The sequence below is a fragment of the Paroedura picta genome, chromosome 1 (assembly GCF_049243985.1).
Source record: "Paroedura picta isolate Pp20150507F chromosome 1, Ppicta_v3.0, whole genome shotgun sequence".
NCBI lineage: Eukaryota > Metazoa > Chordata > Lepidosauria > Squamata > Gekkonidae > Paroedura > Paroedura picta.
In genome coordinates, this window is record NC_135369.1 from 127,986,141 (window position 1) to 127,999,007 (window position 12,867).

General features: G+C 40.5%; 1 protein-coding gene across 8 annotated transcripts in view; it reads right to left on the reverse strand.

Moving 5' to 3' along the window:
* GRIK2 (glutamate ionotropic receptor kainate type subunit 2) overlaps positions 1-12,867 on the reverse strand; it is a 624,521-nt gene that overhangs the window by 373,208 nt on the left and 238,446 nt on the right. For all 8 annotated transcript variants that reach the window (XM_077303360.1, XM_077303395.1, XM_077303345.1 and 5 more), the window contains 2 exons: positions 8,772-8,953; positions 37-90 (listed from right to left, as the gene is read on the reverse strand). In XM_077303360.1, coding sequence (XP_077159475.1) covers positions 37-90; positions 8,772-8,953 — 236 coding nt within the window. The remainder of the gene's footprint in view (positions 1-36; positions 91-8,771; positions 8,954-12,867) is intronic.

Consider the following 12,867-nt stretch of genomic DNA (forward strand, 5'->3'; position numbering starts at 1 on the left):
TTAGAAGCCAACAGCATGTTCTTATAAGCTACTTACCAATGTGGTAAAGATGTAATGATAGTATTCTGTCATCATTCCCATTGCTAAAGCCTAAAAACAAGAGAAAATGGCAACACAATTTTAAGGTTACACAACTTTGCTTTTAATATTTTGGACATTACACATAAAACTGCTTTTAATCACACCAACATGAAAAATGAAAAGCTCCCTAAAGAATGCTATCAGGATAAAACTATAGGGCTGGAAATGTACTAAAATTGGGTCAAGCAAATCATTCCTTAGCTGTTAGGAGCAGATTACGGCTATTAAAGGAATTTATGAACCAGATCTGCTGATAGAAACATTATTAGTAGACTGTTTAGGGCTGCAAATGTGAAAGAGGCTTACAGTTTTACATATTAATGGGATCACACAGTTGCCAACCCAAAAAAATTAAACGGACGGTGCTTTCATTAATTGTATTTATTATATGTATTCACTGGAAGGGATACCCTAATGAGAAATATGCAGTGCACTTCAAGTGAGTAATATTATTCAATCAAAAAGAGGAGAGAGAGTTTGCTGGCAACCAGCTTTGAGCACTTCAACCAGAAACATATAGCATTAGTTCTGAACACAGGGACTACATTTCTTGAGATTAATGGAGCAAATAAAATGTCAGAAGGATAATTCAAGGGGTACCATCTAACTAACAAGTTTTGTCCCCATCTTTCTAAATGGCTCATCATCTTCAGTGATGCCTTTTAGATTTTTCACTGCTATTTCTTGGGAAAGTAAGCAGCAAAGAAACAAATATATCTTTGATTTTAAATAACTTCATTAACCTCTCTGATACACAGCTCAAGCCAAAGTCTTTCGAACCCCGCACACTCCCCATGGCATATGAGGGAAGTTAACAACATCCAAGCTATACCACCTCACAGGTTCCCAGGATACTGGGAGGAAGGGGAAGAACAGTTTTCAACCTGATTATCATGATTCAAGGTTCAAACTTCTGATGAAAAGTCAAAGTACTTTAAACTAATGTAGCTATTTTAATTGCCAGCAAATTTGGAAAACTCAACAAAGGCCACAGGATTGGAAAAGGTCAGTTTACATTCCAATCCCAAAGAAGGGCAATGCCAAAGAATGTTCAAACTACCGCACCATTGCACTAATTTCTTATGTTTGCAAAGTTATGCTCAAGATCCTACAAGCTAGGCTCCAGCAATATGTGGACCAGGAACTTCCAGAAGTACAGGCAGGATTTCAAAGAGGCAGAGGAACTAGAGATCAAATTGCCGACATACGCTGGATCATGGAGAAAGCTAGAGAGTTCCAGAAGAACATCTACTTCTGCTTCATTGACTATGCTAAAGCCTTTGATTGTGTGGAGCACAACAAATTGTGGCAAGTTCTTAAAGAGATGGGAATACCAGAGCATCTTATTTGTCTCTTGAGAAATGTATATGCAGGTCAAGAAGCAACAGTGAGAACTGAACATGGAATCACTGACTGGTTCAAAATTGAGAAAGGAGTTCGGCAAGGCTGTATACTGTCGCCTTGCCTATTTAACTTGCATGCGGAGCACATCATGAGAAAGGCGGGATTAGAGGAGTCACAAATTGGGATCAAGATTGCAGGGAGAAATATCAACAACCTTAGATATGCAGATGATACCACACTAATGGCAGAAAGTGAAGAGGAACTAAAGAGCCTGTTGATGCGGGTGAAGGAGGAGAGTGCAAAAGTTGGCTTGAAACTCAACATCAAGAAAACAAAGATCATGGCATCCGGCCCTCTCAATTCCTGGCAAATAGATGGGGAAGAAATGGAGATAAGTGACAGATTTTATTTTCCTGGGCTCCAAGATCACTGCAGATGGGGACTGCAGCAAAGAAATTAAAAGACGCTTGCTCCTGGGGAGGAAAGCTATGGCAAATCTAGACAGCATCCTAAAAAGCAGAGACATCACCCTGCCAACAAAAGTGCATTTAGTCAAAGCTATGGTCTTCCCAGTTGCAATGTATTTCTGCAAAAGTTGGACCATAAGGAAGGCCGACCGTCAAAGAATTGAGGCTTTTGAACTCTGGTGCTGGAGAAGACTCTTGCGAGTCCCTTGGACTGCAAGGCGAACAAACCGGTCAGTCCTAGAGGAGATCAGCCCTGACTGCTCTTTAGAAGGCCAGATCCTGAAGATGAAACTCAAATACTTTGGCCACCTCATGAGAAGGAAGGACTCCCTGGAGAAGAGCCTAATGCTGAGAGCGATTGAGGGCAAAAGAAGAAGGGGACGACAGAGAATGAGGTGGCTGGATGGAGTAACTGAAGCAGTAGGTGCAAACTTAAATGGACTCCGGGGAATGGTAGAGGACAGGAATGCCTGGAGGATCATTTTCCATGGGGTCATGATGTGTTGGACACGACTTCGCACCTAACAACAACAACAACAACAAAGCTATTTTAATGAGAAATCCTATAACTTTGGAATAACTTTCAGATTCTTCATATATATGGATTTTCCTTTGGAAAGAATTACACATACTTTAAGGATGTATGCAGACATTATAAACAAATCCCAAAAAGACCAAGTCAGGAAATAATCCCTCTCATCTACTCCCGCTCCTCCCCCCCTACCCAGAACAGCTGAAAACAACTAATGGCTTTTGTGGTACTAATGGGTAGGTTGTTGAACTATCCACATTCTAGTGAACATAGAGGTTATGCTTTATTCTCTTGGCTGCAAATTAAGATTCTAAATCAGGGTTTAGCTATGTTTTTTGAATACTGGTAGTAGGCCAGATATTTTGCCACTTTGAACACCATGACAAACTATGATTAAATTGTCCAAGAAAAATCCTCAATTTTCCAGTTATGAACAAGCAGTGGTGGAGGAAAATGTGCTACAGGAGTTCTGGGATCATTCTCATCACAGACTTTTTGTGACATTTATATTCTGCACAACATTCTTAGATTCAGCATATGTTGCTGAAATTCAAATATTAAATTGCTGTTTTTCATAGAATCCATTGAAAGAAAACTTCACACAAAAGTTTTCATAGCAAAGGCACTGCATTATTAAACTAGCTAGTTCCGGGGGCTTCATTTTAAGTCTTAATAGGAAAGGAAATAAATCTAAAAATATTACATGCATGAATGCAAAGAGGGCTCTCCCTTGTATTGCCGCATCTTTAAATCAGTGTTCTTTTTGAACATAGTAGTAGCTTGAGAATCCATTATGTACATCTGGAGTATTATGCAGAACAGAATATCTCATTTACTAAGAAAGATGTAGAAAAGATAATTCAGCAGAAAAACAGTATCTTTCTCTGTTTGTTTGTTTTCCTGTATAAAGAGGAAGAGGTAATAACAAGGGGTCTAGTTTTCTCTAATCCATATTTAGCACTAACCTGGTATTGCTGTCCTGGATACTATTAAAGACACATTTGCTGTTCACCTACAACCTAAGTACATTATAAATAATACACTAATGTGCAAACATTTTGTATTCAAGCAATGAGCAAACATTTTGTATTCAAGTGTTATAAAATGCATCAATAATCAAATGAGATCAACAGTTATGAACATGTATAAGAGGAAGGATCAGAAAGACAGACAAAGGTTTCTTCATTTATTAATATTACTTAGGCCACTGAAAAGACAATCCATCATTTCAACTCTATAGCCATGGCTGTAGCCATCAAGCAAGCAGCTGTGTGTGTGTGTATTGTTATAAAACTGATATAGTATGTTTGTAGGGCGAGCTAAATAACAAATATTTCAACCTCCTTTGCAGTATCAGAATAATTATACAAGAGTATAGTCCATTTTGAGTCATAACAGTTCAAAGATTGTCCTGCTCATTTGCACAAGGTGTTGAAAACTGAACTTCCCCTTTCTCCAGCAGATTAACAAATATCAAGCCCATCCCCCCCAAATTATGATTAGCTCCTCTCCCATCCAGTTTGCAGGTCAAAAAGGGACCCAATTCCCTGAGATCATGAACTTCTTCACAGGAGCAGACATGTGGCTTTCAGAGTTGCATGAATTTCTAGACCTAAATATATAGTCCATAATACCATATGTACATAAAACTCTCGCATTTAAAGACTGCCTGAGGCTAAAAAGTAATAACAGTTGTTTTGTGTACAGTTTGTGATGAAAAGAATCTATAGACATCTGAGCAATGAACAGAAGAGAACAAATAAAACTATGGCTCAATTTCAAAATCTCATTTGCGGTCAGTGGGTGGGTGGGGGGTAGGGGTGGGAGGATTCTTATGTTGTTTCAATGTTTTATATCTTTGGTACTGGTTTTAATATTGTCTTTAGGATTTGTTAACTGTTAACCGTTGCTAGCTAGCTGGCTGGCTGAGAGCGGCAGCCTACAAATACGATGAAACAAATGTGTTAAATAAATAAATAATTAGAAGGTTCAACTGCTCTCTCCTACCAAACCCATCTTCCCATCTATATATGGATTCCTTCTGCCATTTTCTGATTTAGATAACCACTGTTTCCTGTGTCATTCTAAATTTAACTATGGCTAGTACAAATCAGCAGTTACCTCCAACAGCATGATTTCAAACAATGACTTTCATCGAGTTTACAAAATCATAACTTGGAGGTAGTCTTAGCTATTGAGAACAAGACATGCTTCCGACTTTGACACAGCCACAATCAACAGGCAAAGTTACTTTGCTCAATTCTTCCTCATTAGATCTTCCTTAATGGTAACTGTTGAAAACCAGTAGTCCTTTTCATTACTTTGTTTACTATGCTGGGAGAATGGCTGGCAACATCTTATTCAAGGCGCTATAAAATCAGACCCCCTTTGCCCAATTCACTTGAAACTTGGACAACCTTGGGGAGATGAGCTTGTGAATGGTACAAAAGATGAAGAGTAAGTGCATGCCTGGTTGAAGTTGGACATTTCTGAGATGTTTGGGTTCTGTCTGTGTGAACATCTCCTTCTACCTTTTGGTCAGGACACTAGTCACATATTGCCCTGGATAGGAGATGCTGTCCTTGAACGAGGTAAGTCAGCTATCTACTGTTGTCTACTTTCAGAGAGTGGAGCCATAGCTCTTAGCTATAAAACAAAGGTCACTAGAAGTTTGTTTCCTTGAGGCTAGGGTTACTGATCCAGAGAAGTTGGGCAAAGAGTTTGGGGATGGAACGTTCAGGGACTTACTAAAACAGTCCCTGTTCTGTGCTAACAGTTCCTCTGCTATCATTATAGGTGAAAGTTTTGAGGTCAAAGGGCATAAGTCAGAAGAAGAGGGATATGATCCTTTGTAATGGACCTGTTCATTGGGTAATCAACCAATACCTTGTTGTAATGAGGATCTCTATCTAGGACTGGGGGAAGGTGTGCTTTCAGTAGTCAATGATTTGATTATTAGAAATATAGGGAGACGAGTCTATGACCGATTATACATAGAGTGGGTAGGCCAGGGTGGCGGCAGCAAGGCAGCAGGGCTAATCCCCGATTATGCATAACGCTGCCACCATCCCAGCTCTGGCTCAGCACAGTACCCCAGATGGCTTGCGGTATGCAAATGTGGAAACTCCTGCATTTCATTTACTGCTGTGCATAATGGAAGAGGCCACTAAACACTCTGCATAGACACCACATGCCCCTGTCAGCTTCACAGAGCCACAGAGCTGGAAAGGACATTCTCCCACCCCCATGCTGGCAGGAGAGCGGCATGCCACTCTCCTGCCAGCATGTCATGGGGCTGATGTGCCCCCTGCTCCCCCCATGACACCACCACTGCGCAGCAAGCTGGGCTACCCAAGCCCAAACGTTGTGTGTGTGCATGCACTACATCAGTGCAGTTCACGTGCACTGGGGATTTAGTTCCCTGTGCATTCTCAGGATGCAGCAGGGCATGCTACCATGCCATGAGGGCCCGGCAGCGGCCCAGCACAGCTGCTGCCATGCATGATCGGTCTATTACAGTTATTTTGACTACATAGGAACTTTCAGCCTGGTGCAAAGGTTGAAGATATCACACACAGTCTAGAAAAGTTAATAATGCTGGGGAGGAATTGAAGCACCAATGATATTGGGAAATGTAATCATGTGGCCCAGAAGGAATATGTTAGGTGACAAGCCAGAAAGTTAAAGGCTAGGACCCAAAAGATAGGATATTCAGAACTGCTAACATTTCCACACATAAGACCAGCTAGGCATAGATCAGGAATCTCAAAGCATGAATGAGAAAGTGCGGCTGAAAGGACAGATTTAGATTTCTTAGGCATGGGAAATTTCTGGGACAAGCTGAATCTATACTATAGAGATGGACTTCACTTGAACCAAAAGGTAGCCAAACTGCTGGTGATTAAAATCAGACAGTTGGCAAGGCTGCTTTTAAAGCTGGGAAAGCTGGCAGCAGCTGAAGAACCTTCAGTTCAGGAAAAAATAAGTTCAAAGGAACAATTGTGTAAATTGTGTAAATATATAGGGTAATATTGATAGGAAAGTAACAGAACTTGTGAGTGAGGGGAGGATGGCAATGGAGGGCCACGTGTGATGACAAATGGGCCAAGAGAGGTAAGAGTTACTGGATAGAGAAACATAGTATAGGTGTAGCATAGGTGTATTTATATATACATATTTAGTTACAGTAAGTATCTCAAAAACATGATGAGATGGGGGAAATCTATGGGATACAGTTATCCTTGGGTATAAGCACTATGGACAGGACAGGGAGGGATATGTTGGAAGAGGTATTGGGTTGTGTATCAGAGAGCATAGATTCAAATAAGTCAGAAATCATTATGGGTTACTTAAAACTGGGGGTGTATTATTGCTCACTTGATCAAACTCTTGAGGCTGAACTTGAGATGAACTAGGAAAAAAGAAAGCTGATACTAGAGGACTTCAACTACCTTCACATTGACTGGATTAAAATGTGCTCAAGTCATGATGTAGAAACAAGATTCCTAGACATCATAAATGACTGTGAGCTGGAACAGTGGGTTACAGAGTCAGCCAGGGGGAGAATGATCTTCGACTGGGTTCTGAGCAAAGCTGAAGTTTTATTGAAATATGTTTTTATTGACTTTTCAAAGTTGTGTTCTTTGCTCAAGTTGCTTCATAACAGGTTTGCTTTTTGTGGGGATATTGGGCTTTACATTGCTGCAGATTCACAGAGAGGGGCTGCTTGGGTTGCACACGGCTGCTGATTTTCAGGTTATTAATGGGCTAGATTCTCTGATTTTACATTTGCTATGCTTACAACAGTGTTCTTATTTTGTTTGTCTTGGGCAAATCTCAGGTTGTACATTGGTTGCATTTTTGATGTGGAAAGCATCTTCTAGCATGCTCAGTGAAACAGAAGTCCTCACATCCATGCGTTCTGCCCCCCCCCCCAAGCATGCTACAAGAAGGTAGGAGGTGGCCAGTGGCAGTGGCTGAGGAGGCTGGCCCAGCTGCAGGGATCTGACTGCAGAGTCTGGGGATAGACACAACAGTGAGTCCTGGGCAGTGGCAAATGTGGCACTGCCCAAGCCCAGCAATGCAGCATGGCAATTCCCAGGCAGCGGTGGAGGCAGGGAAGCCCAGCCAAGCCCTGCAAATGTTGCCCAGCAAGTCTGGGGCAGCAGTGGTGTTGGCTATCCCCAGCACTGCCGCCCTTGGAGCCTGGCCCAGCCACAGCATCACAGAACCCCCAAAGGCAAGGATGGAGAAGAGAGGGGAAAGATGTGTGAGTTTGGGTATGGGTATGTGAGTGTCAGAGAGGGGAAGGGACAAGGGATGAGGTCAGGAAAGTGAGAAGTAAGGGGGAGGGGCAAGGGGGAGGGAGGGAGGAGTGTGTGTGTGTGGTCTTAGAGAGATGGTGGGAGGAGGGACCAGGAAGGATGTTGGGGAAGCAAAAGGTAAGAGAGAGAGGCAAGGAAGGAGGGAGTAATTTCTTTCTTCATGTGTGTGAGTGTGTGTGAATTTGTTCCAGCTCAGCACCATGCCCCTTCCCTCTTATCTGGAATCCTTCTCGGAAGATTTATTTTTTACATTTCCCTCATAAGTTGATGGCAGGGGGCACCTCATTGAGTGAGGTTGCTTAAAATTTGGGAATTATTTGGGACAGGCACCAACATCTCTATCATAATTTTAGTGTCAGTAAAAACGACCCCTCCAGATGCCCAGATAAATTCCCCCAAAAGATTAATAGACCAAAACTAATCCGAATCCTGGGGTGGGGGAACCAATACCCACATCTGAATACCAGATCTATATTTAGAACACCATTCTTTTTAGCTCCCTGATATCCAGAACCCAAAAAAGTACATGATTTTTTAAGCTAGATATTCTGAGTTTACAGAACATTCTCAATTCTTCAGCAATAGACATCTGAATCAAGCTTAAGACTGTGAGAGTATAAACCAATATAAGTACAACAATACTGACTGTTAGTGTTTGAAATAAATTAATGAAATAACATGTAAACCAGGGAGCATTACAATAGGATGGAAACCTGCCAGGTATACAATAGGTATACAATAGGCTAAGGTTAAAAGCAATTATGCATCTTAAGAGAATACATCTGATTGCATATTACAATGATGTTGCTGAAACAGTTCAGAGGGAGGAAAGAAACTGGTATAAGGATTCCTTAAGCTGAGCAATTAGATCAATTCTTGGTTTTCACTTTTAAACACTTTTGTGTAGATAAATCAAATTTCTACAACTTCTACAAACCATAGTTTGCTGGAAATTTGTATTATATCTGCACTGGATTTTAGAAACAGAGAAAATCAAGATACTTAACAAAAAGAGATCATTACCTGTTTTAAAATGCCTGCTGCCATTTCATGACTGCAGTCAAAGATGACATGAAATTCCTTGCCTCTTTTCATCTCCTTGAGCAAGGGCTTTGCATCCTTTGTGTCAGCTGGTAACTGGCGGATTTTTAGACGCAAGTTATACCGTGATGGAGCCTTAATAAGCTCTTGTAATCGAATGAGACCTTTTCAGAAAAAGACAAAAGGACACCAAAAGATAAATTATTAAAATATGACCTTGTATGAGTAGCTTCCTTATCAACTTTGAGGGGTTTTAATATTTCTATTCCTCTTCAATGTCCTCACCAATATGAGCATATGAAAATTCATATTTAAGAATATTGTCCAGACTTCTTTCTTTTTGTGCCCCCCCATCTCCTTTGTTAATATTAATTAAGTTAAGATTACCTTCTGAGACTTGGATAAATCTGTATCAAGGTGGTTGTGGCATTTTGACCAAGCATTATGAAATAGTACTTTAATGCAGAACCACAACAGTATATTATCAGGTTATTTGACTAATTTCAAATTTACATACAGATTTGGTTTATGGAACATACTCCTAGAATATGAACTAGTTCTTACCCTTTGAGTACATAAATTAGAGTTGCTCCATTCATTACTGTGATGTGGTTGTTACCCCAAAAATGGGTTTTGCCTGACAGGATCTGAAGCTTGTTGCCACAATACATGGAAGGCACCTTAAGGTCTGGATGGATTCCATTTGCTGGAAACCTTCCACACCAGCAGCTCCCAAATAGGTTGAATCCTTGTTCGAACAGAGAGAAACAGACCTATCCAATGGCAATACAATAAATATATTCACAAAAGAAAGATAAGTGCCCTACAAAACAAGGACATTTTTCTTTCATTTATTAATATATTTATTGTATTGCCATTGGATAGATCTGTTTATCTCTGTTTGGTTTAATTATTAGACCGGGATATGAAAACCAAGTACATTCTCAATTGTGAATTTGTTTTATCTGCTGTGGCTGTGGTCCCCAGCACTGCTCAGGGGTCCAGGATTTTTAGACTCAACAGTTTCAGCCTTAAAAACAGCAGGTATATATTAATCAGGACACATCTTTTGCTAGTAGGCATAAGATAGGAATGGCTTAGGGGCATCTGGAGGTAAATTCCATCAAATAAGTTGCAAGGGTTCCCTATGTATATATATTTAAGATAAAAAGCAATTCAGCCTGAAATGATCACATATTTAAGGCATACCACCACGACACTGGTGGAATAGATGGATAAATGGCATTTAATGCTCAGGATTGGATTATGCTGAGAACCTGAACTGTGTCAAGGTAAGAGGCTCAATAGCATTACCAAAAAAAAAAGTTAAGATGAAACTTGGAATTTAATAACATCTTTGTATTTAGAGGAATCTATATGAGGCTCTAGACTGAAGCTTACATAACTTGTACATAATTCTATCTCTGATACTCCTTAGCTTTATTTGGCACACCAACAGGCAGTGTGATTTTAACTGAGGTAGATCATGCCAGTAGCTCTCTGAAGGGTGGGGCCAAGAAGCCACAACTGTAACTTCTTGCTGCTATTGACCTTGGTACTGGATATTGCCTGTATAAGCAACAAACATAACCCCTCCCTAGCCAGATAAAGAAACAGGCCCATCTGGGCAGGTAGTTAGGAAAACAATAATAATATAAGGGGAAGGGCATTGTAGCCCATATTAAACAGCCTTTCCCCTCCTTGAACTAGTCATGCCAAATTTCATATTTGAGTATGACATACAAGTTGTTACTCCATAATTTTAAGAAATCCCTGTTTCCTGAAGTTATGTAGAACCTGCTTACATTCCTTTTCAGAAATCCCAAGACAATAGGTAGCATGATCTTTCCCGCAGTTACTGAAGCTCACGCAGGGTTCCTGGTGTACCTATGGAAATGTTTGCTGATGCTCTGACCTCACTGAGTCTCAGACGTTTCCTTAAACCCACTGAGTTCTCCTGCGACACTCTTCAGAACATGATATATTATAAACGCAAGGTTATAATCATGTCTCTTTTATTCATTGAAACGGTTTGGATGAAAGTTATAACTAGAGGAATGGGACCATATATGAGGAACAGAAATAGTCACAAGCATTGGGACACACCAGAACCTGTCACTAGAAATAAAACAGCAGTTAAGATTATCTCCAGACTAAAAAGACAGTTAAAACCCTGGAGAGAAACTTCCTTGAAAATTAAAGTAGGATTCTTAACAAGACTGAACAAGAGGTTGTAAAACTCCATGTTAAGTTCTAGAGGAAAATAAATGTTTCCATATTGGAATGGGAGGGAGGAAAAGCTGACTATAAAGATTTTAAAAAATACACTGTAGAGTAACAGGAATGGATACATGGAGGAGATATGTTTCTTTCAGGAGTTCCCATCATGGATACTCCCCCCCCCCCATGGTCTTCATCTGTGGGAGAGACCAGACCAGAACCCTGCCAATCAACAGCTAGAATAATGTTCCAGAAGGAACTCTTTTCTGAAGCTCCTGTCAAGGAGAAATAGGAAGAACAAACAGCAACCACTCCAGCTGGCAGCTAATTCTAAAGAGATCAATCATATACCACCATCTCTTCATGCTCTGCTTCCACCAACACTGGAAAATGAGCATGCCAGATTTGCTCCAAATACCCAGGTCTCCTGTTCAGCAACCTTACATGCCACTGTTATGCCACCTGGCCATCTGTCAGGCTATTTATCATCTCACTAATTCCATACAGGCATAGTTCATGCTCCAAAACAGCTGAAAACATGGCTAAAGCTTCCAGTTCCAACCCATCTATTTCTGTTTTTAAACTCTTTGTGATTCACTTATTTTTAGGTCAGGCACCTTCCTCATCTGCAGAATATATATGGGCTTTATAATTTACAAGGCTACACACTGGTAGAGCAGCATACTTCATGTTGTGTGGTTTTAGTTTTTATTTGTGAAACCTTGGCAAATATGTAGCTAGCCAAAAAACACAGATATGACTAATTTACCAAAGGGAGGGGATTAAATTGTATCCTTTTAAAGTCATGTTGAAATAGCTGGGCATCTACATTGTAAGACATGTAGATACCACATACCTTAAGATAAAACTTAAAGCTGCTGCTTTTTTTAAAACAAAGCAGCACACACTAATTAGGAACAGCTAGAAGAGAAAGATAACGGCTCAAGAGATAAAATCCAGGGTTTAATAAGAAAGCAAAGAATATGAAAAAAGGATGAACATGAGTAGAAACATAACTTTAGAAAAAACTTATATAGTAAAGATTGAGAATATGCAAAGCTTTGAATATACAAAGGAATAATTTGATGTTGATATGATCGAAGCTAGCTGTCATCTTAACAGTCTAGAAAATTAAAGAAGTAGCACTCTCAACTAAAGATAATGAAACAAAAAAGACAAAAAGGAAATGAAAACGTTATTGTATTTTCTAGAAGTTAGTGACTAGTAGGTCAAAAATGTGGACCAAAGTCCGCACTAGTATGAGCGATAGTAGACAAGAATGTATTTTAGATAGGTTAAAGCAAAGTATTATACTGAATTAGGGTTGCCAGTCTCCCCCCCCCCCCCCCCGGTGCACTGACAGGAGATGAGGGGGCAGGGTTGCCAGACCTAGGTTGGGAAAGAGAGTTGGGGATAGAGCCTGGGGAGGACAGAGATCTCATTGGGGTACAATGCTGTAGAGCCCACCTTCTAAAGCAGTCAAACTGCGGCCCTCCAGATGTCTATGGACTACAATTCCCATCAGCACCTGCCAGCATTTGCTGGCAGGGGCTCATGGGAATTTTAGTCCATTGAATTCTGGAGGGCCGCAGTTTGACTACCCCTGCTCTAAAGCATCCATTTCCACCAGGGGAGCTGATCTCTGTAGTCTGGAGATGAGCTGCAATTTTGTGGAATCTCCAGATTATCAAAATTATGGAGGGAAATGAAAACAGGATCATATTAAAAGCAAATGTCAGATTTGAAGTGTGAGTAGGGTTTAAAATGGTTTCTTCCTGCCACCCCCCTGCTCCTTTTCCTTATCTCTGCAGGAAAGAGGGGCGGGTCCTTTCTGCCCAGGCTTGGGAAAGTGGCGCCA